This window comes from Amia ocellicauda, chromosome 6 (assembly GCF_036373705.1).
Source record: "Amia ocellicauda isolate fAmiCal2 chromosome 6, fAmiCal2.hap1, whole genome shotgun sequence".
In the NCBI taxonomy this organism is placed as follows: Eukaryota; Metazoa; Chordata; class Actinopteri; order Amiiformes; family Amiidae; genus Amia; species Amia ocellicauda.
The window spans coordinates 31940416-31965554 of record NC_089855.1 but is presented as its reverse complement, the minus strand read 5'-3'; the positions used below and the strand labels follow the sequence as shown (position 1 = coordinate 31965554).

Genomic DNA, 25139 nt, shown 5'->3' with positions numbered 1-25139 from the left:
AATAATCATAAAGCTACATATATATTTAGCTATAAAACTTTGTAGACCAACGGACACGCAACGTAATATAATAAAACACAAGATTATAAACGTGAAGCTTTTATTTCAATATTTCCAATCGTCTAGAAACATCAAAGGCTGTCTAGTTATATATAAAAAATATGATCAATCATGTTAAAAAGCAGACATTCGCATTTATTTCAATAAATTACATAACACATAGGTAATAGAAACAAAGAAACATAACACATTAATTGTTAAAAATATATATCTTCATTGGGACCGGTCCACTGCAAGCTGTATTATAGATTGAGAAGGCACTAAGATAATTGCATAATTGAAAGGAGTCAGACATAGGTATTGAAAGACACCAAGCCAATTGGGCTTTTAAGAAGTGTGAATTGTTCTTAATGCTTTCTTCAGCAGGAAAACGCAGCGCCTGAAGAAAGCAGGTGTAATCCTGCTGGTCTTATTAATAACATGCTAATTCCAATAACAGTAACAATAATGGGATGTTCCCAGTTTAACTCAGGGGTTTTATATTACTGTGTATTAGTTTAATCACTCTTTTGTTTACAGTAGGAGACAAGCCCAATTAAATGGAGGCAGATTCTCAACATCTTGACTGGGCTGGTTAGTATAGGCTAGTACAAATACAAATAGTAAAATGAATGTATTTTGGTCTGTATCAGATCCTTTTCTTTTTTTTTTTTTCAAACCAACAAACCGGAGTTGATACAGACCACAATTCATTAATTTTCCTATTACATGGGTCTCAGAGAAGGAGATGCAAAGTGGCTGGGACTTGCTGTGGACAAACGTCATGTTGGAGCCATCTTTTAACCTGCTTTTAAAAAAAATACAGTAAACCAAAAAATTAAATAGGTGGGAAAAGTACCTGAAAGTATTGCTTTTCTTTCAAGGGCAGCTGAAAGCTGAAAGTTACCCCTTTTGATCTCCTCTGGCTCACAGGGCACACTCAGGCCCGGTGCCATTCGACAACTAATCTCCGCTGTCAGGAGGAGTCAGCTTGGCAGAGACAGGATGGGGACACTGGCTGACCCCCAAGTTGTGTTGTGAATACAGGACAAGGATGTAAATACAGGAGAGAGATTAATTGACAGCTGGAGATTCTGAACAGGGGCAAGAGTTGGGAAAAGAAACAGAGACGAGATATGTAAAATTGGCCATGTAATCCTGGGGCTTCTGTCTTTTTCACCGTGGGCAAATATACCTCTAACGTCATAGTAGTCCTTTTGTAATTCCTGGGTTACAGGTTCTTGCTCAGCCTTCCCTCTGGGCCCTGGTCAGTGTTATCTATGTTTTTAATTTACTCTCATTTGGTTCTTGGTTCAAGTCAAACATTAGCATACAACAGGAAGAATCAAGGTTATCACAGAAACAGCTGCACAAAGTGAGATGAAGAGGTTCAGCTTTTAATTATGCCAATGCTCGGACAATATGGCAACCGGAATATCATAAGTGATCTTGATGAACTGTAGGTGGTCTCAATTAAAAAAAAAAGTTCTTCACAGTAACTCGTCACAGAGTTACAGTAATCCACAGACAGATGAGGTAGGAGCTGTTTAAAATTCTCTGCTTCGGACACCCCTGAAAGAAACACACACACACACACATACTGAAGTACCAGTACACAAAGCACAGAGCAAATGCATGCATCTAAATCAAATGGAATTGGAAATAGAATTTTGATAAATAGGAAATTTACACTTAAAAGACAACACTATTGCAAACTTTAAACTCTGCAGCTCACTATGTCTGTTTAAAAACATATCTAACACCAACCACTACTGTGAAGGGTTCAATATTACAGACAGTAGCAAGGATAATGTGCAGAGCATTGTAGATTAACAAAATATCATATATGCTCATGGAAGAGCAACAACGACATTTAATTGAAGAATAATTGAGTAATACGGTGAGAAAAATACACAGGAAGTGTGTAGGTTTACCCAACAGATTCCACTGACTCAATTACTTTCTCTCTATGGAATAAGCTTAAACAACCATGTGTTTACTTAGGGTGTGCAGACTCTGGTACAAACATTCTCCCTGCTTTTTGTGTGTGCTGAAAACACAGACGAACACAATAAAGATGGCAAACATGAGAAGGTGAGTCCACACACCTTATTCACTTTTGTGCTGCTGCTTATTCCAGATTCCTAGTGAATCAGTTTCAAAATCAAGAACCTTATGAGAGCAAATCAGGTCAGCCCTGGTGTAAAGGTTCAATCTCAGTCTCCTAAAGCAGGCCGTGTCCTCACCTGTCCACTGCCCTATCTGGGCTAGTGAGGTAGGAGCGCTCTGGGGACCAGGAGGCCCGAAAGCGTCGGATGGGAGAGGAGGCGCGAAGCGTGGAGGTCAGGCCCTGGTGGCGCAGCTCCTGCACTGCACGCTCTCTGAGGGGCACACAGAGAGGGGAGACATCACACAACATGTGGTTAGCCAAACACAGACACGGGAAAATCCACAACAAAACACCCCCACATTTGACCCTGAAGAACCCAATGTGGCATATATTTCAAACATGTAACAGGCTGAACAAAAATATATAATCTCAATTTACCAAGCTTCTGTATTGTACCATGAATATTATGCTGGGTTCCAAATGGGAAATTAAAAGCTGTATTGTGGCTCAATTGCCCCTGCGCAGCAACGATAAAGTAATAACGAATGTTAAGTATTAATCTGTAACATCTCTAATTTGTTGTTCGCATGTTATTGATATTGTCGCTAGTCGCTAGTTTTCTTCTATGTAATACAAACATTGAATATACCCTATGTTTCTTAATGTAATTGATTACTGACATATATTTCAAATACATCCTATATATTAAAGAAGGCAATTGTGTTATGTAAAGAATATAATTCATACATTCCTCAGGACTCATGCTGGGCACACAGATGCTACAAACACTACACTGCTGCTAATTCACACTGAACAATAGGATTTTTGTATTCAGTTCATTCTGATTGGTCAATAATAAGAGGCTTGTGTGGCAGCACAGCTCACTGATTGGTTGAATGCAAGAGATGTTACAAAAATGACTTTGAGGAGTTACAATCTGGCAAGTGGCATGTAGCATTTTCATCTGAACACAGGGACTTGCATCTGCAGTGTTTGGAGTGTTCCCTGTGTGAACCAGCCCTGATGCAGGGCCATACACTCACCTTTCAGAGCGCTCGGTGGAGAGCTGCCGTTTGGTCATCTCCAGGTCGGCCTCAAGCTGCGCCACTTCCCGGCTATGGCTAATTCTGAGGAGAAATAAATTAGAAAAAATATTAATAAAACTAAGGCGCAGGATTCAGGTGAGGCTGTATCTGAGGCAGACCTGAGGCTAGAATTGTTTAATAATGTTTCATTTTAGTTTAATTAATATTTCAGAATATTGCAGTATTTTTTCATGATGTATAAAGTAATAAAACCATTGCTGAAGCATCCAAAATATTTTATAACCAAAAATGATTAATAAATCATAATTCTTCTTAAACAATCCTAATGGCTTTTTGGCTCCTACATTACCAGACATTGAGCTCATTCTGTAACAATAACTCCGGTCCTATTATCCACTGTTTGACTGAAGAAATGTATCTGCATTCATCCCTCATGAAGCATAATCTGCTGGGTTGAGTTTTGATGTTACATACCTACATTGAGAGGGTCTGGATCCCTCTCTTATGACTGTTTACAACAAATGTGTGGAATCTTCTTGACTCATTTGAAATACATTTATTATCATATTATGTTTCCATAACCAGCAGGGTTAATACATCTGGACACCTGGAAACTAATCAGTTGTTCTAGATCAGAGAGACATGTCTTCCATTGCACAGCAAAAGCTTCTGGGATCTGCTCATCCCATCCACAGTTCAGGCTAGAGAGCTCTTGAAGTATTTTCTTTCCAGTCAAGATGAATGGAGCTAGAAACCCTAGAGTGTCATACACAGTAAATGACTGACAGTATGCCTCTTCTGGTCTTCATGGCTGTTCTGAAAGAAAGAGTATGCTCTTGAACAGTCCATTGTACGCCAAGAGCTTTGTCCACTGGTAAGGTCTCTCTGTCCAAATCAAGTTCCTTTACCTCATTGGCTCTCTCTTTAACAGGCAATGTGCCCAAGAGAGCATTGCTGTTGCTGATCCATTTTGTGAGCCTAAATCCTCATTTAGCACAGAGGTCCCTCAGATTCTTGACAAGAGTGATGGTTTCACTTTCTGAGGGAACTGGCTAAGGAGGAGATGTCTCCAAACAGATGAACTGTCATCCGGTACTCCAGTAGTTGGCTCATGTCTCCATCAGGCCACCTCAAGAAGTCCACAGGGGATACTCTGACCTAGTGGAACATGTCCTCTATGTCAGCCATTACAGCGATGGACTCCTGGTGAAATGCCTAGAAGGGTGTCTGAAAGATCTAGGCTTTGAAGCAACTCTCTGTTATACTGTTTGATCAACAACTGTTCTAAGCTCTAAACTGAAACTCAGTTCACTGCCACACATGCCCCTTCATTTAGAACATACAGAACATAAGAACATTAGAAAGTTTACAAATGAGAGGAGGCCATTCAACCCATCGTGCTTGTTTGGTGTCCATTAATAACTGAGTGATCCAAAGATCCTATCTAGCCTATTTGAAAATGTTCACAAATTTTCAGCTTCAACCACATCGCTGGGGAGTTTATTCCAGATGGTGACGACTCTCTGTGTGAAGAAGTGTCTCCTGTTTTCTGTCTTGAATGCCTTGAAGCCCAATTTCCATTTGTCTCCCCAGGTGCGTGTGTCCCTGCTGATCTGGAAAAGCTCCTCTGGTTTGATGTGGTCGATGCCTTTCATGATTTTGAAGACTTGAATCGAGTCCCCATGTAGTCTTTTCTGTTCCAGGGTGAAAAGGTTCAGTTCCCTCAGTCTCTCAGTAGGACATTCTCTTCAGACCTGGAATAAGTCTGGTTGCTCTCCTCTGAACTGCCTCTAGAGCAGCGATATCTTTCTTGAAGTGTGGAGCCCAGAACTGTACACAGTATCCAGATGAGCTCTAACTAGTGCATTGTACAGTCTTAACATTAATTCCGTTGTTCTTTTGAGAATATACCCTAACATCCTGTTTGCCTTTTTTATTGCTTCCCCACATTGTTTGGATGGAGAAAGTGAGGATTCCACATAGACACCTAGGTCTTTCTCATGTGTTACTTCATATAGTTCTATTCCTCCCATAGTGTAATTATAGTGGACATTTTTGTTACCTGCGTGTATTACCTTGCACTTGTCCACATTGAATTTCATCTGCCAGGTGTCGGCCCACAACCGAATGTTATCTAAATCCCTTTGAATAGCCTGTGCTGCCGAGATTGTATCTGCTGAGCCACATATTTTAGTATCATCTGCAAATTTGACAAGTTTGCTAACTATCCCAGAGTCCAGATCATTAATATAGATTAGAAAAAGCAAAGGCCCTAGTACTGATCCCTGTGGAACTCCACTAACAACCTCACTCCAGTTAGAAGCAACTCCTCTAATCGACACCCTCTGCTTCCTATACATCAACCAGTTCATAATCCATCTACTTACATTACCCTGAATGCCTACAGCTTCCAATTTGAGGATCAGTCTTTGGTGTAGCTATGTTTCTTTCTATTTCCCTCTTTGCTTTCCTGATCCCTTTCTTAAGATCTCTTTGCAGCACAACATATTCTATATATTTTGTTTAATCTCTGTCCCTTTTGTATGCGCCACACAACATTTTCTTCCTCTTGATATTTTTTGTAAACCTCTATTAAACCATTTTGGCCAATGTTTTCTGGTCCTCAATTTGCTAAGTTTTGGTACAAATTTCTCCTGAGCCTCAAGTAGTATATTCTTAAAATATAACCATCCATTTACAACTGAATCTGTATCCAATGTGCTCCAGTCTACCTCTTCTAAGTGCCTCCTCATACCTTCAAGGTTTGCTTTTCTTAAATTGTAGACCATTGACATTGACTTGGACCTTGTTTTTTGAATGAATGCCTCAAAGCTAACCATATTGTGATCACAGTTTGCCATTGGTTCTCTAACTAGCGTCCCTCTGACTCTATCTTGGTCATTTGAAAAGATCAAAGCAATCCATGCACTCTCCCTAGTTGGTTCCCTGACAAACTGAGTTAGAAAGCAGTCATTTACCATTTCTATTTCTGCTTCTGTAGTCCCAACCGGGCTTTCCCAGTCTATGGGAAATTGAAATCCCCCATTATAACAGCCACATCCTTGCTACATGCAGTCCTGATTACACTGTACAATGCAACATCTTGCTGAATATCTGAGTTTGGTGGCCTGTAACACACTCCTACCACTAATCCTCCAGATCTCTTGTCCAAAAGTTTCACCCACAAAGATTCTGTTCCGTTACTGGGATCTAATATGAGTTCTTCTGCCTCAATGTAATTTTTCACATATATTGCTACCCCACCCCCTCTTCGATTTTGCCTGTCTCTCCTAAACTGTGTGTATCCTTCCAACTTTTCCATCGGGTGTAGCATTTTCAATCTGAACACAGGGACTTGCATCTGCAGTGTTTGGAGTGTTCCCTGTGTGAATCAGCCCCGATGCAGGGCCATACATTCACCTTTCAGAGCGCTCGGTGGAGAGCTGCCGTTTGGTCATCTCCAGGTCGGCCTCAAGCTGCGCCACTTCCCGGCCCTGACTCATTCTGAGAAGAAATAAATGAGGAAAAATATGAATAAAACAAAGGCGCAGGATTCAGGTGAGGTTGTGTCTGAGGCATTTTCAAAAAAGCCCAGGTTGAAAGGTTGAATATTGTTTGCTTGACTGCTCCTACTTGTCCTAACCCATTGTTCTTCCAATGCTGTGTAGGAGTGCTGAATGCCAATTATATGGGTGTGTTCCCAGAATTCAAAACGCCACTAGACGTATGAAGCACTGCTCTATTATTCTACGAACAGTTACATTTTTACAGCATTGGGGACACATATCCTATGATGTTAAAACATTCCAAACACAATCGTCCTCTTTGATTGTTTCCTACATAACAGGAAATCAAAGCCTTCTGCCAATTCATAAGACCTCATTGTGTATTTGTTCGGCCACCATTTTACCAAGATATGTTTCAAGTGTTTTGGAAACATCCCATTTGAAAGCTTCTACAGACTGTACAGCCACATCTAATGGCTGTGAATTTCCCATGTGGCTACAAAGTGATTGCGTTCATGGCGTCAACACGTCATCATCAGTGGGGCGGCTGCCTGGAACGGGACGTACGTTTTGCTGTCGCTGCTGACCTGGTTGGACACCAGCAGTAACTCCATGTTCTTCATAGTGATCCTCTCGCTGGCCAGCTTTTTCCGGAGGAGTTCGTTGTCCTGGCAGGATGAGTTCAGCTCACGCTGCACCTGGCAAAAGCAACATGGTTTGGGTTAGAGTACGTAAAGGAGAGCCATGCTGCCAGAGTGGTGGTCAAATTCCTTCGTGTTCCATTCCAGTTCCGCCTCTGTGCCGTCTAGTCAACCTGGATATCACTTCAATTTAGAGTTCCAATCGCCAATGGAATTGGCAAAGGACAAATGTGAGGGGAGTAACAGCCTTCTTTAAAGCTTACTTGAAGGGCTTTTACAATTTAGTTGGAAATAAACCTTATCAAAACTGTATTGTAACTTATGCCTCAGTTTTCTTTGTTTTCTTAAATTTGTATCTACATTTGTGAATTTTGTATTCCTTATATATTCCTACTTCATAAGCCAAAACAGTAGCATGCTACTAGTAAGCAACTGGTCAATGGAATAATGTTTACACTGTTGAAATGATTCAGTAAGGAAATGTATAAGAGCCCCGCTTAACACATTAAAAAATAAGCTAATTTTTGATGCATTACAATTGAAATGTGTTGAACTGTGAGTTGAAGTCAGTTATTTCAAGTCCAGTGTCAAAGCTGTAAATGACTCAGAACAGCTTGCCTGGGAACTGGGCTTTTATTCAAGAGCTGTAGAAATGAATCCACCTCATATTATCTGTCACCTGGAATAACCCATGAGAAATACCCCCTGACAACAAAGTGGACATTTTTGGCTGCTCAGTCTCTACTCACTGCCTCCTTGCTGGCATCCAGTTTGATACAGAGCTCCCTAGTGGACTCCAGGTCAGTCAGGACTGAGGCCTTCTCAGTCTGGGCCTGTCTTAGCTCCTCCTCTAGGTGCAGCAAGCTCTGGTTCAGCTGAGTGACCTGGCTCTTACAGGCACGCTCTACTGACAGGGCCTAAAAAACCACAGACACAGTCACAGTCCCAACGCTGGAAATGCTGTCCTGATACATGTTAGCAAAACAAACTGGTCCCTTATGGAACTTTACTCTTTTCAATGTACTTAATAGTTTTACATTGTTTTCCATGCTTTATTCATCTCTAAGCCTTAGAAATATTTACCATGGTATAACATGGTACCATGGTCCAGTCTAATTAAGCATAATCTCTGGGTCTCTGTATAAGCATGTCTGGAATTTTTTACTAGAAAATGTGTGTTTACATGCTGGTACATAAATTATGAAGAGGTGAAGTACTGTAGTGACTTATTTAAGGCGGTCGTGGCTAGTTACAGTTTTAAAGAATTTTGGTTTATATCTGAATACAAATGTAACTCAGATCAACACATCAAGTCCAAAGCAGGAAAACAACCAAACTGTAACCCAGCCGTACCACCTTAAAAAGGCACGACACTCCCTCTACTGTCATGACTTTTTTTACCAGCATGTCCACAAAGTCAACGGGGTGCTTGACACAGAATTACCCAAAGTGAAGTGTCTCACCTCCTCCAGGCTGCCCTCCAAGGACTCGATCTTGTCCTTCAGCCTGCGTCTCTCCGACTCCCCGCTCAGCATGTCCAGACGAAGGGAGCTGGCCTCCTTCTCCGCCTGCCGGGCCTTGTCTTCCCAGCCGTCTGCCTGGGCAAAAGCTCGACGCTGGCTCTCCTGCAGCTCTCGGACCTCCTTCTCCTGTCAGTGAGAGCCCACACTCAGCACAGGGGCAAACAGACAAACACTCCTGGGACCCATGTGACCTCAAGCTCCCTCCACTTTCCTCTTCCTTCCCCAGCCTGTAACTTTGTAGCTCAGACTGCTTGGTTCCTTGGCAACCCCTGATACAACTGAGACTGAGATGAAACCACGAGCCAATTTCTTTATTGCATTCCTCCGATTTCCGACTAGTTTTTGGACTCAGTCACAGTGAACTAGTTTCAGACAAACACAGGTGGTGATTTAAAAGAGTTGGACTGGGGCCATTGAGAACTATCAGGACTGTACCTTGGAGGCAAGCAGATTCTCTGTTCTTGTAACGTTGTTGACATAGTCTTGGATTTTCAACTTGAGGTCCTCCACTTTCCGTCCAGAATCTTCTAGTCTTAACTGCAGAGCCTGGGTAGAGTAGTCAACATAAATGACCCCCAATATTATTTTTGTATTTGATAAATACAAAAAAAAAAAACATTGTGTTATTACTATATTATTACTATATGTTATAATAGAGTGTAAAAACTGGTGTTGCCTCAATGTCTTTTTGTTCTGTGCTCACTTTATTTGCAATGTTGCCAAAACGTGACTTACAGCCCCTCACCCCTGCTGTCCTGGCTCACCTGATTGTCCAGCCGGGCTCGAGTCAGGTCCTCCTGGAGCTGGGCGCTCTCTCTGGCCAGCGTCTCCCGCGCTTTCCCGGCCACCTCCAGCTCCTGGTTCACCGAGTCCAGCTCACGGCGCATGCGTCCCAGTTCCCGCTCCCGCCCCGTCGCCTGCTCTTTCACTCCGCTGGGGGTGAACACGGCAACACGCACCACAGCGTCACACTCACATAAGCAGCCCCTCACTGAGTCTGTGTTATGGTTCCCTACAGAGCAGTGGTTTCCATCCTGGTCCTGGGGTACACCAGTGTCTGCTGGTTTTGGCTCAGACTGAGCTCTCAGTCCATCACCCTTATCCGAAGAATCTCCAAATATTTAACACTTATTAAAAATGTAACAATTATAGTTGAATTACCACCACCAGATTATGTTTCCACACATTATTTAATATGGAACGGTTCTTTAAACAGTACCGCACTCTATTGTTAACAATCGGGGTCGGACCGGCCGTCGGGAGATTTCCAGTCATGTTGAGATCAAAAACAAAAAAATCGAATGCAAAATGTATAGAATTGTAAATAAACTTGAAAGCAAAAAATGTTAAATCGAGAGTCGTTGCGTTTGCGATGCTGTGATCTGCAACACATCTGACGTCACCGCTGACTGACCCAGACTGAGCAGTGCAGCTACATGGCCTCGGAATTTAATTATAAACAAAGCATGCTTTTAATAAAAGTTGTGGACAATCGCTTTCTACATGTAACATGTGTTTACTCCCTCGGTCTGGGGCTCCATGCAAGATCTCACCTCGTGGAGTTTCAATGATCATGAGAATGGTGAGGAATCAGCCCAGAACTACACGGGAGGATCTTGTTAATGATCTCAAGGCAGCTGGGACCATAGTCACCAAGAAAACAATTGGTAACACACTACGCCGTGAAGAACTGAAAACCTGCAGCGCCAGCAAGGTCCCCCTGCTCAAGAAAGCACATGTACAGGCCCGTCTGAAGTTGCCAATGAACATCTGAATGATTCAGAGGAGAACTGGGTGAAAGTGTTGTGGTCAGATGAGACCAAAATCAACTCGCCGTGTTTGGAGGAGGAGGAATGACCCCAAGAACACCATCCCCACCGTCAAACATGGAGGTGGAAACATTATGCTTTGGGGGTGTTTTTCTGCTAAGGGGACAGGACAACTGCACCGCATCAAAGGGACGATGGACGGGGCCATGTACCGTCAAATCTTGGGTGAGAACCTCCTTCCCTCAACCAAGGGATTTGAAAATGGGTCGTGGATGGGTATTCCAGCATGACAATGACCCAAAACACACAGCCAAGGCAACAAAGGAGTGGCTCAAGAAGAAGCACATTAAGGTCCTGGAGTGGCCTAGCCAGTCTCCAGACCTTAATCCCATAGAAAATCTGTGGAGGGAGCTGAAGGTTCGAGTTGCCAAATGTCAGCCTCGAAACCTTAATGACTTGGAGAGGATCTGCAAAGAGGAGTGGGACAAAATCCCTCCTGAGATGTGTGCAAACCTGGTGGCCAACTACAAGAAACGTCTGACCTCTGTGATTGCCAACAAGGGTTTTGCCACCAAGTACTAAGTCGAAGGGGTCAAATACTTATTTCCCTCATTAACATGCAAATAAATGTATAACTTTTTTGAAATGCGTTTTTCTGGATTTTTCTGTTGTTATTCTGTCTCTCACTGTTAAAATACACCTACCATTAAAATTATAGACTGATCATTTCTTTGTCAGTGGGCAAACGTACAAAATCAGCAGGGGATCAAATACTTTTTTCCCTCACTGTACACCGATCAGCCATAATTATGACCACCTGCCTAATATTGTGTAGGTCCCAAAACAGCCCTGACACGTCGAGGCATGGACTCCACTAGACCTCTGAAGGTGTGCTGTGGTATCTGGCACCAAGACATCAGCAGCAGATCCTTTAAGTCCTGTAAGTTGCGAGGCGGGGCCTCCATGGATCGGACTTGTTTGTCCAGCACATCCCACAGATGCTCAATTGGATTGAGATATGAGAATTTGGATGCCAAGTCAACACCTTGAGCTCATGATTCATCATGCCAGGCCACCTTCTACCATTGCTCCGTGGTACAGTTCTGATGCTCACATGCCCATTGAAGGCGCTTTTGGCAGTGGACAGGGGTCAGCATGGGCACCCTGACTGGTCTGCGGCTACTCAGCCGCATACGCAACAAACTGTGATGCACTGTGTGTTCTGACACCTTTCTATCAGAACCAGCATTCACTGTTTCAGCAATTTGAACTACAGTAGCTCGTCTGTTGGATCGCACCACACAGGCCAGCCTTCACTCCCCACGTGCATCAATGAGCCTTGGCCGCCCATGACCATGTCGCCGGTTCACCGCATTTCCTTCCTTGGACCACTTTTGATAGGTACTGACCACTGCAGACCAGGAACACCCCACAAGAGCTTCAGTTTTGGAGATGCTCTGACCCAGTCGTCTAGCCATCACAATTTGGCCCTTGTCAAAGTCGCTCAGATCCTTACGCTGCCCATTTTTCCTGCTTCTAACACATCAGCTTTGAAGACAAAATATTCACTTGCTGCCTAATATATCTCACTCACTGACAGGTGCCATGATAACGAGATTATCAGTGTTATTCACTTCACCTGTCAGTGGTCATAATGTTATGGCTGATCGGTGTATATTTTTTGTGTAGGCTATTGAAAGGGTCTTTGTTGCTTGAATGTTTAACTGCTATATACTGTAGAAATGGATGAAGGTATATAATTAGAATTTAAGTGCATTCCTCTAAAGGAAAAATATTTGTGAGTGTTTATTAATTTAAATAAGTCATTAAGGCTAGTTTAACTCAAATATTTTACTAGCAAAATATTTCAGGGCAGGATAACAAAATTGTATTATGTGTGCATTATTCAAATGTATTATCAAAATAGTAACTACAATTAAAATATTTTATCAGTGACTGTTGATGATATTTGAAATTTGAAAAATGTCGTTGTGCATGTTTTTTTTTATTTTCTTCAATTTTAATTAAACTGGAGAGCTGTATACAACATATTGGAAAACTGTGGCTGTGTATAAAAGTGCTCTCTAACCATAACTTGCATATAAGTAGTTTTAAAAAGATTGATAGCATTTTTTAAATCTGTTTTTCAGGTGGTTTAATATACACTCTTAGAAGTAATGTGTACAAATTCTACACAAAATATGTGTTAATAGTACTATGACACGTTTTGTGTTATTTTCTACACAATATGTGCAGGGTACTGTCTTTCTTCTAACACATGAAAATAAAGTAATTTCAGTCAAAACAATTATGTTTAGAGTTTTCATTCTAGGTTCATCCTGAAACTGTACAGTGTTTTTTTCCTGTACTGTTTTTGTATAGTTAACACCATGAAAGTGTATTTTAGTTGTTTTCTTTTCTCTATTTCTGTGGTTGTTTGCATTTGCTGATTAAATTGATGTTGAAGGAATGTTGACAACTCGACATTGATTCCATTTGCAAATGCAACCCATTTTCAATGAAATTTCAACGTTGCCTATCCAACGTTGAATCAATGTAGATTATTCCAAGGTGATCCAATGTTGTATTCACTGTTGAAAATTCAACGTCGATTCCATTTGCAAATCCAATCAATTTTCAATGTGTATTCAACGCTGAAATATGACATTGAAACAACGTTGTTTCTAATGTATTTTGCCTGCTGGGCTTAAGTGTTTCTGTAATCTGTTTATTTGGTCCAACTCTTCAAAAAATGCATTCTCTTTAATTTATTTGATCCTCGTATCATTAAATTATTGGTGGACACCAATGAGCAAACAATGGGTCCAATGACCTAACTTTAACTTTACTCTGACTTAGATGCTACATGGGTTTTTAAAATTAATTTATAAATTAATTTATATATTAATTTATATATTATTATTTATATAGTGGATGGTGTGTGAATTTGTATTTGGGAAATGTACACGGTCGTGGGCCGGTCTGCGTTTCAAAGTCCCGGGCCGGTTTTCAGTTAACAATGGTTCAAAACTTACTCTGCTGCACTTTCCATTTCCCCAATCTTGAGCTTTGTGGCCTTGATGCTTTTTTCCTACAAAAACAAAACACCATAATGTAAATTGAGAGAATGAAGAAAAATACCATTGGACACAATATGAACAAAATGTTTTCATTTTTTTTAATTAATCGACCTCCACTACAATCCAGGAAACACCTTCAAGCACAGGCCCACACAAGCATCAAACTCACTAGGCCCAAAGATGCTCTTCCAAGCCTAGGGGGTGATGTCACTGTAACAGGTCTTGCTGAGGGATGAGTGAATACCTTTTCCTCCAGCTGGTCCCTCAGAGATGAGATGGTCTCTGCCTTGTCGTCCAGTTCACCCTGCAGCCCGTCCTTTTCCTTGTCCAGCTCCTCCACAGTGGTCTGCAGAGTGTACACCTCCTCACTGAGTGTGTTGATCTCTCTGAGCAGAGTGTCTGCAACCAGCCGCCACACACAGCAGAGCAGAGGAAGAGGGAGATGATTGGCACAAATGCAGTACTTCATCACAGAGCTCCTTACTAGCAAGTGAGGATTCACTGCATCCACCACTGCCTCACAGCTCAATACATGGCCCAGAGGATGGATCTAGTTAGACAGGAGAGGAATGTAAGCCGGCCAGACAATGGACGCTTGAATGGGAACTTAGGCAGCAGACACAATAAATATGGATAAGATATTCGGTTCAGTACCTAGCTCAGGGCCAGGTTTTCCCAAGTTGGTTAAAGATTGACTAATGAGTAAGGGCAGTGTGGATGTTAATCAGGGTTACTGTACCATTCTTACAGCTCACAAAAAATTGCTGCACAAAGCCCTATAAGTGATCCTAATAGTAAAAACTGCCAATTGTCATGAACTGAATTTAAACTGCTGGTCTTATTGAGCAACTTTGGAAAATCAGGTGTCAATCAACTGGAATATTAACCATAAACAATCCATAAACAATATGTGCTGAACTAAATGAATTTGTGCATCAGTTCAGATGACGGGCACCTACACTTTAATCTGCAGTGAGATATACGCATTGTATAATGTGTTCAGCTCACCAGCCTACAGTGCAGCGGGTGTAGAGCGTAAGAAGGTCAAATAATTATTAGAGATTGCTATTCTCACCATTCTTTTCATCCAGCAGCTTGTTCCTGTCCTGTGCGGTCTGCAGCTCGGATATCTTGGTGGTCAATTTGCGCTGGGTGTCACTCAGGGAGCTCCTGTCAATCAAATGCAGCGTCAGCTGTCACTGCAGAACCTCCATTTGTCATTTAAACACAGGGCTACCCTGAACATCCTGATCACAATGCCTCTCACTGCAAACACATTGTGTTTTTCCGCTCACCTAGAGCACAATCATTTCCTTTCAGATGCTCAGGGATGACCTAATTTAGTATAGTGATTCACAGCCCTCACTGCACATAGTGTTACTCAAAAAATTCCACCTGCAAGCATGAGAGTGACCCAGCTGTGGGAAAAGGTCTGTGGTCAGATGGTACTTTGTGAGTAACGGCTTGTTTCTTGCCACCCTCCCATACTGGCCAGGGTTATGCAGAGCTCTTGATATGGTTGACTGGTGCACCATTACTCCACTCCCAGCCACTGAACTCTGTAGCTCTTTCAAAGTGATTGTTGGCCCTTTTGTGGCTTTTCTCACAAGTCTCCATTTTGTTTGAGCTCTGAGTTTTGAGGGACGGCCTTCTCTTGGCAGTGCCTGGGTGATGTGATGCAGCTTCTACTTCCTGATTATTGATCCAACTGTGCTCACTGGGATATCCAAACACCCTTGTACCCTTTCCTAATCTATGCATGTGTATTACTGCATCTTAACTTCTATAGAATGTTCTTTGGCTTCATTTTCCTTCAGATTCACAGCCTGACTAATGATCCTTCAACAGTGGGGGGTTTATTCAGAAAATGTGACAGCAACAGCAAATGGTTCACAGGTGGAGGCCAATGGTAAGGTAGCTGTGTCCTCGTTAGGTCTCGTTAAACTGGGAGCTTCCAGAGCACAGGGGTTGAATACTTTCTTAAAAATGTTTCCCACCATAAAACCAAAGTCCGTTTCAATGTTTCAGTGTAAAATATCAAACAGAACGAAATTTCAATGCACCATTTGTAATTCAGTAATATGAGAGAATTGGTCAGGGGTCTGATTACTGAAGGCCCTGTATAAAGCCAATACTCTGCTTTATTGGATGTATTTATGGTTGTCACTGTGTAAGTCTAACTAAGCCTCCAATTAGTCTACAAGGTCAAGGTCCAAACAAGTGAAGTTTATAGGCATTTATTTTGCAGCACTGACATCTGTGAGAGCAGTACAGTTCATTGTGAGATATGAGTGTGAGTGCCTAGGAGTATGTGAGTGTGTGTGAGTGTTACCTCAGCCTGCTGCACTCTGCCTTGGTCCTGGCCAGCTCCTCTTCAGTGATGGCTGCTTTGTGGCTCATCTCTCTCACCTCCTCCTCCACAGACTGCATGGCGTCCTTTATCATGGCTTGCCTGGTGTCCTGGGAATCACGCTCCTTCTCCAGCTGAGCAAACACCAGGAGAGAGAGACGGATAAAGTGGAGGAAAGCTAAAGGAAAACCGGACTCAACTTTCGTCTTATGGAGTGATATTGATCGTCCGGGCAGTCAAGGGCCGTCAACTACTGGACATCCCAAAGCAGTGCAATGCAGTAGCCAAGAGCAAAGAACACTGCCCATTTCAATGCACTTTCCATCGCCAGTTTCTCCCCTTCAGTGTCCTTTGAGATTTAAAGCTTTAATGTTTGTACGCAAAAGCATCTTATCACATTGTAGTCAGTACACTAGTTAAGTGAAAAGCTCCTGGAAGTCAGACGATAAGCGAGTCTATACGTAAGGAGCCATATTCATGAAAACGTTCACCCTCACTGAGTTAACGCCTGTTCTTTCTGACGAGGAAAAAAACACCAAGAAACGAGAAAGCATCATCCAAAATGTCCTGCGTTAATTGATGTTGATTAAGTGCTGCATTTCTTCCCTGTTGTATCACTGACCGTTTGTTTTTAATCTTTTAGAAGAAGGGGGATGAACTTTATGTGATGTTAAGTTTAATGTATTTGGCCCCAAAGTTATTCATGTACCTGCCCACAACGTGACAAAAAGGGGACAGTTTGTCTTCTCCACCTAAATTCAGTTTTCTCATTTTCCTCCATAGAAAATTCAGTACTTGAAGAACCATAGCGGGGGTGCATAGCTCTGGTGCTGGGGGAGCCTCCGTTCAGCAGGTTGTATAGGTGAGAATTGTCAGTCCCTTAAGAACTCAGAAATTATGTTCAGTTGATCATTGAGCGAATAAGGAGTTGAATTATGTAGTAAACCTGACCGGCCACCAGGACGGAGTTGAGCAAGCTTGGTCGATAGCCATCTGACAAAATATCATGACTGAGAAAGATGTTTCCCCATTTGTTTTATGATATTGTTTCCATGCAAATTTTAATGTCAAGATGGATAAATATGCATGTGTGTGTGTCTGAATAGCAAAAGTCTGAGCATTATTACTAATGAGCAATAACAGCTTGGCTCCAAAGGTCCCTCCTGCCAGACACACAGCAGAAAAGCCTGCTCTTACTTTGAAAACAGTGGACTCCAGGTCCTCCACTCTCTGCTCCAGGTGAGCCCTCTGAGATATGGCTGCTTCCTTCGATATCTGCGTAGGCAAGAATAGGAAAACCAGTTATCAGGTGAACACATGGAAAAGACAAACAGCTTTATCTCAAAACTGGTCTTGGAGCAGTAGCATAGGACTGCCACTGTCACTCAGATGATGTAGTTATTTAATTAATTCGATATCACTAGCAAAAGTATTGGTATTCACACAATTGATTCGACCATTCAGCTTGACTTGATTGTAGTGCATTCCTGTCCTGCTGAGAAGATGATGGGAACAAGAGAGAATTAATCAGATTCAACCTACTGATTCCCCATCCTTATACACTGAAATACGGTTCCAGTTTTGACCCAGTCAAGAGAAGGAAAGCAGAAATTACAGATGGAGCTGCGAATAGGATTGATTAGGAATCCAGCACTGTACTGTCTCTTTGATCTAAGCCAGAGATGATCTAGCTGTGGTCAGTGGAAACCCAGTGGGCCCATGAGCCCCTGCAAGCAGTCTTGAGAGAGGCTGCTTACTTCAAGGGAGAGAGAAGTCATAGAGTTTAGAGATGCCAGTGCAATCAATTTCATTTTTATGATTTATAGTGATTTTAAAGCATTTTTTTAAATCTTTCATGATCTGGAGGTCCATGCATAATAAACCTTTTACAGCCTCTGAGCAAAGCTAAAGCCCTGTGTAGCAGCAGCTCTGGCATGGTGGTCCCCTTACCTTGAGCCTCTCCCACAGACTGTCTCTCTCAGTGCTCATGCGTCGCAGGTCTGCGGCCACCTCGTCCCTCTCGGCCTCGACGCGCCGCAGGATGCTCTGGGCCGTCACGTTGCTTTTGGGGGCACGGGGAGACCGGATCATCTCTCGCCGCAGCCTGGCGATCTCCTCCTGGGCCTGGGAGGACATCACACACTGACCATACTTCTCCACAAAGTGTGGTGCTTTCAGAGCTGACAAGAAGTCATGACACCGACTCTACTGTCGTGATTTTTTGTAAGTGCAGCCCTTTTAATGTGAAATATCTGACGGTCTCCATCATTGCCCCTTGTGTTTTTCACCTGTCTTGGTAGGAGGTCCTACTGTGACCGGTGATAGTCTACCTGCTGGTACAGAGAGTCGGCCTTGTCTCTGTCTGCAGTCAGGACTTTGATGTTGCCCTTGATTTCAGACATGTGGCGCTCATATTTGTCCATCATGGCCTGCAGCTCGTCCCTCTCCCGCCGGGTCCGCATTAACTCCGAGTCATAGCTCCCTCCCTGCAAGGGCAGCCAGCATAGGAAACACATCATCACCAGCACCACCACATGCATTGCTAACGCATTTTAAATGACAAATGCATACATAATACTGGTACCAAAATGAAACACTCCAGGCCTGCATAAGGATACTGTCAGTTAAGAAACTGGACTGAAAATACCAACTTGTGCCATGCTTTAATGCCATGAGGATTATAAGGTGTGCTACACCAATGATCACCTTACACCCCCCAACCCTCACCTTCACTGGGGATTGCTTGGTGGGGCTGCGGCCCCGAGAGGCACTCCGCATGGGGCTGGAGTGCCTGTTCTGCAGCATTCTCCGTAAGGTGTCCGCCTCTCGTTTGTAAAAGTCCCGGTCTTCCTCCACACTCCTCACGAAGGAGTCCAGGCGAGATGATCTGTTTCCCCTCTTACTGAGCTTCCCTTTGAGACAGGACCCTGTATGCATCAACTGTTCTTTTTCTGCAAAAAGAAACTGGACAGCTGACCATAGAGTCAATGTGATGAAGCTCCAAACTTGTCAATGGGGTTGGAAGACGTTCCTACTCAGGCTGCCCTTGTGCAACTTTACCCTGGATAATTGACCATGGCAGTTTTGCACTTTTAACATGGTTTTACTGGGGATGTAGCATAGTTTTTCAGTGCTTCCGTATGATTTTAGCACATCTTCAATGTGCTTCACTACACTCTACCATGAACAAACCATGGGCTACCACAGTAAACAGGCCATCGAAAAATGTATAAAGACATATCATTGTATTCCCATGGTCCAGCATAGTGAAGCACATTGGTGAGCATGTGGAACCTGTGGGAAAGCACTTAAAATTGTATGGTATAATCAACCAGGGTAAACTTGCTTAGGGTTACTTCATAGTGTCAAGGCCTGTTGCTCATGGCATCACATCATTCTCACTGCAGGTAATCAGTGCCATCCTTTGGTTACACTCTCATGTGAATTCTTTATTGGATCATTACTGAATTTCATGGACAGACCAAAAATAAAGCCTTGATGGAATTCAAAGTAACTGAGCATTATTTTGTTAGCAGGAGGAACTATATAAATGTATAATTATATAAATTTACATGAATTTATACAAATATACAGAAAACAATAATAAAACCCATTCTTGAACAGCTCTTGACATTTGTAAGCGCAATATTTGGGGCAGTGCGTTCTAACACCCACTAGATGGAGACATACACCTATAAACAGAACCAATACAGCTCTGGCAATGTCAAGGTCATTGTGGAGAAAACCCCCATCTGCCCTGACCTGGGAATGGCCACCACGGACAGAATTATTATTCACATTATTTTTTCTATTGCAGACGAGTAAGGAGGCGTTTTTTGTCAGTAATTTACTCAAAGAGCTGCGCTGGAGATAATAATAATAATAATAATAATAATAATAATAATAATAATAATAATAATAATAATAATAATAATAATAAACTGTATTTTCCTTTTCCCCACCTATAAATATTTCCTTCTAATAAAAGTCTGATTTGTAAGTCCGTTCCTCACAAAATACAGAGGCTTGAGGCCCTCACCACCCTGCAACTCCCAGCATAACCTACCCAAGATGCCAAGCTTTTCCACCTGCCTGGCAAGCCTATCCCTATCCACCTGCAGTTGATCCAGTAACCTGTCCTGGTCCTGGTTCACCTCAGCTTTGTCTCTAAGCTGTGCTTGAAGCTGCCCCAAGTCACCCTGGAAAGATTCTGCCTCCTAAGAAAAAAAACAGGAATGTCAAGTAAAGGAGGCTGGCACCTTAGAGCTCAAATGAATTGTGTGTTCTTGAAAAACAATTATAAACAAGCATACAAAAATCTGTTTTCTCATTTATCATTATTAGGTTCTAATGATTAAAAAATGTCCACACAGTAAAGTGGCTGAGATATCTTGCTGGTCTCACAGCCTGAACACAGGGTGCAAAACACAGCATCCTCCCCGCAAAACGCTCTCTCCCTAGGCACATAGAGAACTGCAGAGATGCATGTTCTACTTTTCCTCAAAAAAATTATCATCTTCAGTATCTACATATTATTATTATTTTTTATTTCTAATCAAGAAAGAAGTACATCACATACTGGCGGCATCGCTACAGATGTATTAAAGCACACAGAAGTGTATCTCTGGTAGCATTTCCACTAAAATAGCATATACACACTTTGTAGTTAAATGTTACAATTTGCAATATGGAGGTCAACTGTAATGGTGACTGGATACAGGTATACCTTTAAAAAAAAAAATATATATATATATATATATATATATATATATATATATATATATATATATATATATATATATATATATCGGCAGTGGTGTTAAAATAAGAGATGGCATACTGTTTTAAGCTTGTGGATGGTGTCTTTCAGTGAGCTGATTTCTCTCTGCTGGCTCTCAATGACACTCTTGGAAAGAAAAGGAAGGCATCCATTACACACTGACTATCTTCACTTTTCTCATGAGATCTTCAGTACGAGCTACTCTGTCTTGCAAGTCACCCACTTCTTAGTGATTGGGCAGCATTTCTATTTTCCTCATTCAGTCCTGTTGTCTATCCCTGGGGGCCCGGTGAGATCTCCGTGTCAGTTTGAGTTTCTGACCCTTACATTTTCAGGAACGCACGCATCGATAATTACATTGCATCCCAATCCCAATCCCAGTGTTGAAATAGAGCATTTTTTAGGCCTGAACTGGAGAGAGCACACAGGGGAAAGGATACTGTAGAGGACTGATGCTGGCATTTTTGTACTATGCAGCTGACTTCTTCCTCGTGTCCTTATTCTACCCCACACCTCCAGATAACAACAGCAGACATGCTGCAAGAATACCAATCACGCTCCCTCCCACTGGTCTTACTGCAGTGCTCCTCTGCTTCCCCCCTGCAGAGGGCGCCTTTCTCCCTTACACTGCTAACTAACTAAACCAGGCAGGCTTGGACTTCTGTCTTTCTTATTCATAGGATCACGTTTGGCCTTTCACGACATTTCTGAGGTCAGTTTAACCATGGGATCAATTATGGATGTTGTAATTTAAGTCAGGGGTGTCTAATCTTGGTCCCAGAGATGCCCAATCCACCATCACCTAAATACTGGAGGCAAATGTAAATCACTGATACGTTTAGTTAGTCACCAAAGCCAGATCTTGTACATTTAAATGTAGACGCTAACCCACATTCATCCTGAGAGAACATATAGGAGATGTTCATTATGCAAATTAACAGAAATGCCCTTTTTTATCCAAAGCAGACACGCCCCCAGGAGAGAAGGAGATTCAGGAAATAAAAAACACTTTGCAAAACATAGAGAAAGGGAAGCGCTGGGACAGACAAATCTTGTGGACACTCTTGAGCGAGAACACTCAATAGTCCTTTCATTCCATTGTGGGGACCCTGTCCGGTTCACACTAAAGGAAATGGATGGTGGGGTATAAGAATTGCCACACCGTACCTTGGCCTCTTCCACCTCCTTGTCTGCAGTTTCCAGGGCTTTCTCCTTCTCCTCCTCCAGCTGCTGGGCTAGCCTGTCGATGTGGCTGAGCTCCTGGCAAAGCTGCTCATTCCCCTTGGTCAGATCTTCCACCTGGCTGCTCAAATTCTGTTTCTCCCCCTGCAGCTCCTGCAGGCAGCGCTCCAGAGCACCAACAGACTCCGGGCTTTCGATCTGTCAAGACACAACCAACAGCCACTGATCAAAAAGGGTGAGCCTAACAAATTAATACTGCTCTAACACCCCCAGCAATGGAAAGCCAGTGCCCAGTAACCACATACAGTTGTAGTTGAAATAATTAAATAAAAGCAATACATGTGGGTCAACTGAGGGAACTGAACCTTTTCACCCTGGAACAGAAAAGACTACATGGGGACTCGATTCAAGTCTTCAAAATCATGAAAGGCATCGACCACATCAAACCAGAGGAGCTTTTCCAGATCAGCAGGGACACACGCACCCGGGGACACAAATGGAAATTGGGCTTCAAGGCATTCAAGACAGAAAACAGGAGACATTTCTTCACACAGAGAGTAGTCACAATCTGCAACAAACTCCCCAGCGATGTGGTTGAAGCTGAAAATTTGGGAACATTTTAAAATAGACTGGATAGGATCCTTGGATCACTTAGTTATTAATGGACACCAAACGAGCACAATGGGTCGCATGGCCTCCTCTCGTTTGTAAACTTGATGTTCTAATAAGTGTTGTTCATTAAACTACTATTAATCACATACATCTTTTCAGAATTAGCTGAACACTGATTCAGCCTAGAGAGAACTGAAGGTTCAAGCTGAATTTCTATGGACAGCCACTCCCTAGATATGAATGGGCAAGGGGAGGTCATATATGATAAGGGTTAATAATCTCAAACAAGTGTCTCTGTACAAAATCCCTCTACAGCAGGGGACTGTCCGACAGTACTCCCTGTGAAGAAACCAAACGTATTTGACATGTTCTCATGCTAATGTCCGATAAGCCGTTGACTCTTGGGGCCTCCATCTGACAGGCCTCCATCATGATCAATATCAGTACTGGACATCAATATTTGAGTGAGGGGGAGGTGAACGTGTGACTGAAAAGATGTGTTTTGCGATGATTGCAGGCCTCTTGCATTGTATTTGCATTTTCTCATTTCAGAGTTAATTTAGGCATCAGTTCAGGATTTTCAAGATGAAGTCTAGTTTTGCATACATATGTTGTTATTTAAAGTGTCACCGTTGATTAGATCAGCTGGCTTGACAGACCCAGCTCAGCACTAGTCTAGCACTATATTCAAATCTGGTGGAACAACGTATTAAATCTCAATATTGCCCATGCGATGTGTGATTGAGCGCATTAACCCAGGTAACGTTTCTGAAGTGAAACTGCACACGGTCTGCAACGCTGCACAACTGACACAACAATACGCATGCGCTCGCTCTTGTGTTTAGTCTACATTTTGAGGGACGATGGCCAGAAAGCGTGGATGTGCTTGATCTGTTCACATTGCACTAAGGAGAGTGCATGCACATTACCGCTGCATTGCTTCCCATTCCCTCCTTAACTGCACAATGATCGCTGTGCACACAAATCCCCTCAGTGCTACACTTAACCTAATGCTATCTTAAGATAGGCGTTTCTTAGGAGCAAAGCTGGCACGCTTGCCTGCTCTCCCACCCCTCTCAGTTCACATACAATCGCATGAGCATTCATTCACACGACTAAAGCACACGGGCACCGACTGCATTAGTTTCATTTGCTTGAGCTGTACTAGACACAATTACGCAAATAATCATTTCAGGTTTTAGATCAGGGTCCCAATGACACTACTTACTTTGCCGTTGTTTCCAATGGAGCTTTCAATTCAAGGGTTCGAGGGATTGAATTGAATTGTAGGACAGGTTTGTAAACGGGCTGTGGTTGTTTCTCTTCCCTCAGCACTTACAGTAGTAATAAACCGCTTTCCTCTCAGAGTTGCACAGTCGAATCACAGTCCATCACTACACAGCGCTCACCCCGCCAGCCAATCAGGAGGCAGATCTGCTGCCGTTTGCGTCCGTTGTCTTGGAAACCTCGCGTACCGGACAACAGCTTTTACAATAAAGCGGCGACACGTGGAAACCGAAGGAAAAGCAGCAGGATGTTTGTGTTCAGGATCCGACGTGGCTTTCTATGTTGTTTGCCCACACCTGTGCTGTTTTTAATCCCCGATCTTGCAAGCAAGGGATTTAAAATTGTAATCTACCCTACAAGAATCAATTAAATGCAATATCCAGGTCATGCTTAAAGACTAAAAGTTAATAAATGATTATAGGTAACACAATGTTTATTCATGCATGGTTTTAAAAAAATCTCTGATCTGAAAAATATGTATATATAATTACAGATTTTCTCTTTATATCCAGACTGAGGTTTTTGAATCTGTCCATATTAATTCTTACCTCTTGTACTCCCTCTGTATTACTGTTGCAATCCATTTTGAGCTGTAGTGTAGCTCCACTATTCAAAGGAAGACAATTCCAGCAGCCCAGGAAAGCAATAATTAAAGCCCACTACGTATACAAGCTACACCTATCTTACCTGGTTATCAACCAATGAATTATCCGTGCTTATTTGTTTAACTTGCAAGTCTTGACTTGCCAACCCAGACTGGCGTTGTGTAAAACAAAACTTTCTTATCAATGAGCTTTTCATTCTGATTCAAAACTATTACAGGAATGTTTTAATGGTTGTTTTGCTTCCATAATAGCAAACACCATCGGCTTGTATTGTGTTACAAGTGTAAAATCTCCCACATCCACACACACAATACCACAAGATACATTGTGCATCTTTTCCAGCTAAAAGAGAAGAGTTTGCAGCTTTATGTGAAAAAGAAAGTGTTTGAAATAAACTAGTTCCCTAATAACAATATATGCATTACTTCAAGAAAAAATAAATGAATGAATCTGAATCAAAAAATCTGTTGTAAATAACAGTTGGGACTATGCTAAGAGGCTGCTTGTGTGTGTGTTAATGTGTAATTTCTTCCAAAGTGAAATACGCAAGACATTTCAATGTCTCATTACAGAGAGAAACCTGCTATTTGAGTGGATGCCATTGGTGGT

The 25139-nt window shown here is 42.3% G+C and overlaps 1 protein-coding gene across 2 annotated transcripts; it reads right to left on the bottom strand.

Moving 5' to 3' along the window:
* Window positions 1-1415: 1415 nt before the first annotated feature.
* Window positions 1416-24554, bottom strand: tsga10 (testis specific, 10). Of its 2 annotated transcripts, XM_066706936.1 has the most exons (21): window positions 24474-24554; window positions 22012-22224; window positions 20905-20970; window positions 20131-20281; window positions 18792-19015; window positions 18395-18550; window positions 18015-18188; window positions 17262-17339; window positions 16047-16198; window positions 14790-14884; window positions 13959-14113; window positions 13670-13725; window positions 9630-9798; window positions 9301-9411; window positions 8806-8991; window positions 8092-8259; window positions 7269-7399; window positions 6616-6699; window positions 3193-3276; window positions 2286-2420; window positions 1416-1611 (listed from the first exon to the last, which is right to left on the bottom strand). In XM_066706936.1, exons 1-21 carry the CDS (start codon window positions 24507-24509, stop codon window positions 1587-1589), a joined length of 2649 nt encoding a protein of 882 aa, XP_066563033.1. In that variant the 5' UTR covers window positions 24510-24554; the 3' UTR covers window positions 1416-1586. The 2 variants fall into 2 exon arrangements, with proteins under 2 accessions (XP_066563033.1, XP_066563034.1); XM_066706937.1 differs by lacking the exon at window positions 20905-20970.
* Between the last annotated feature and the right edge of the window lie 585 nt (window positions 24555-25139).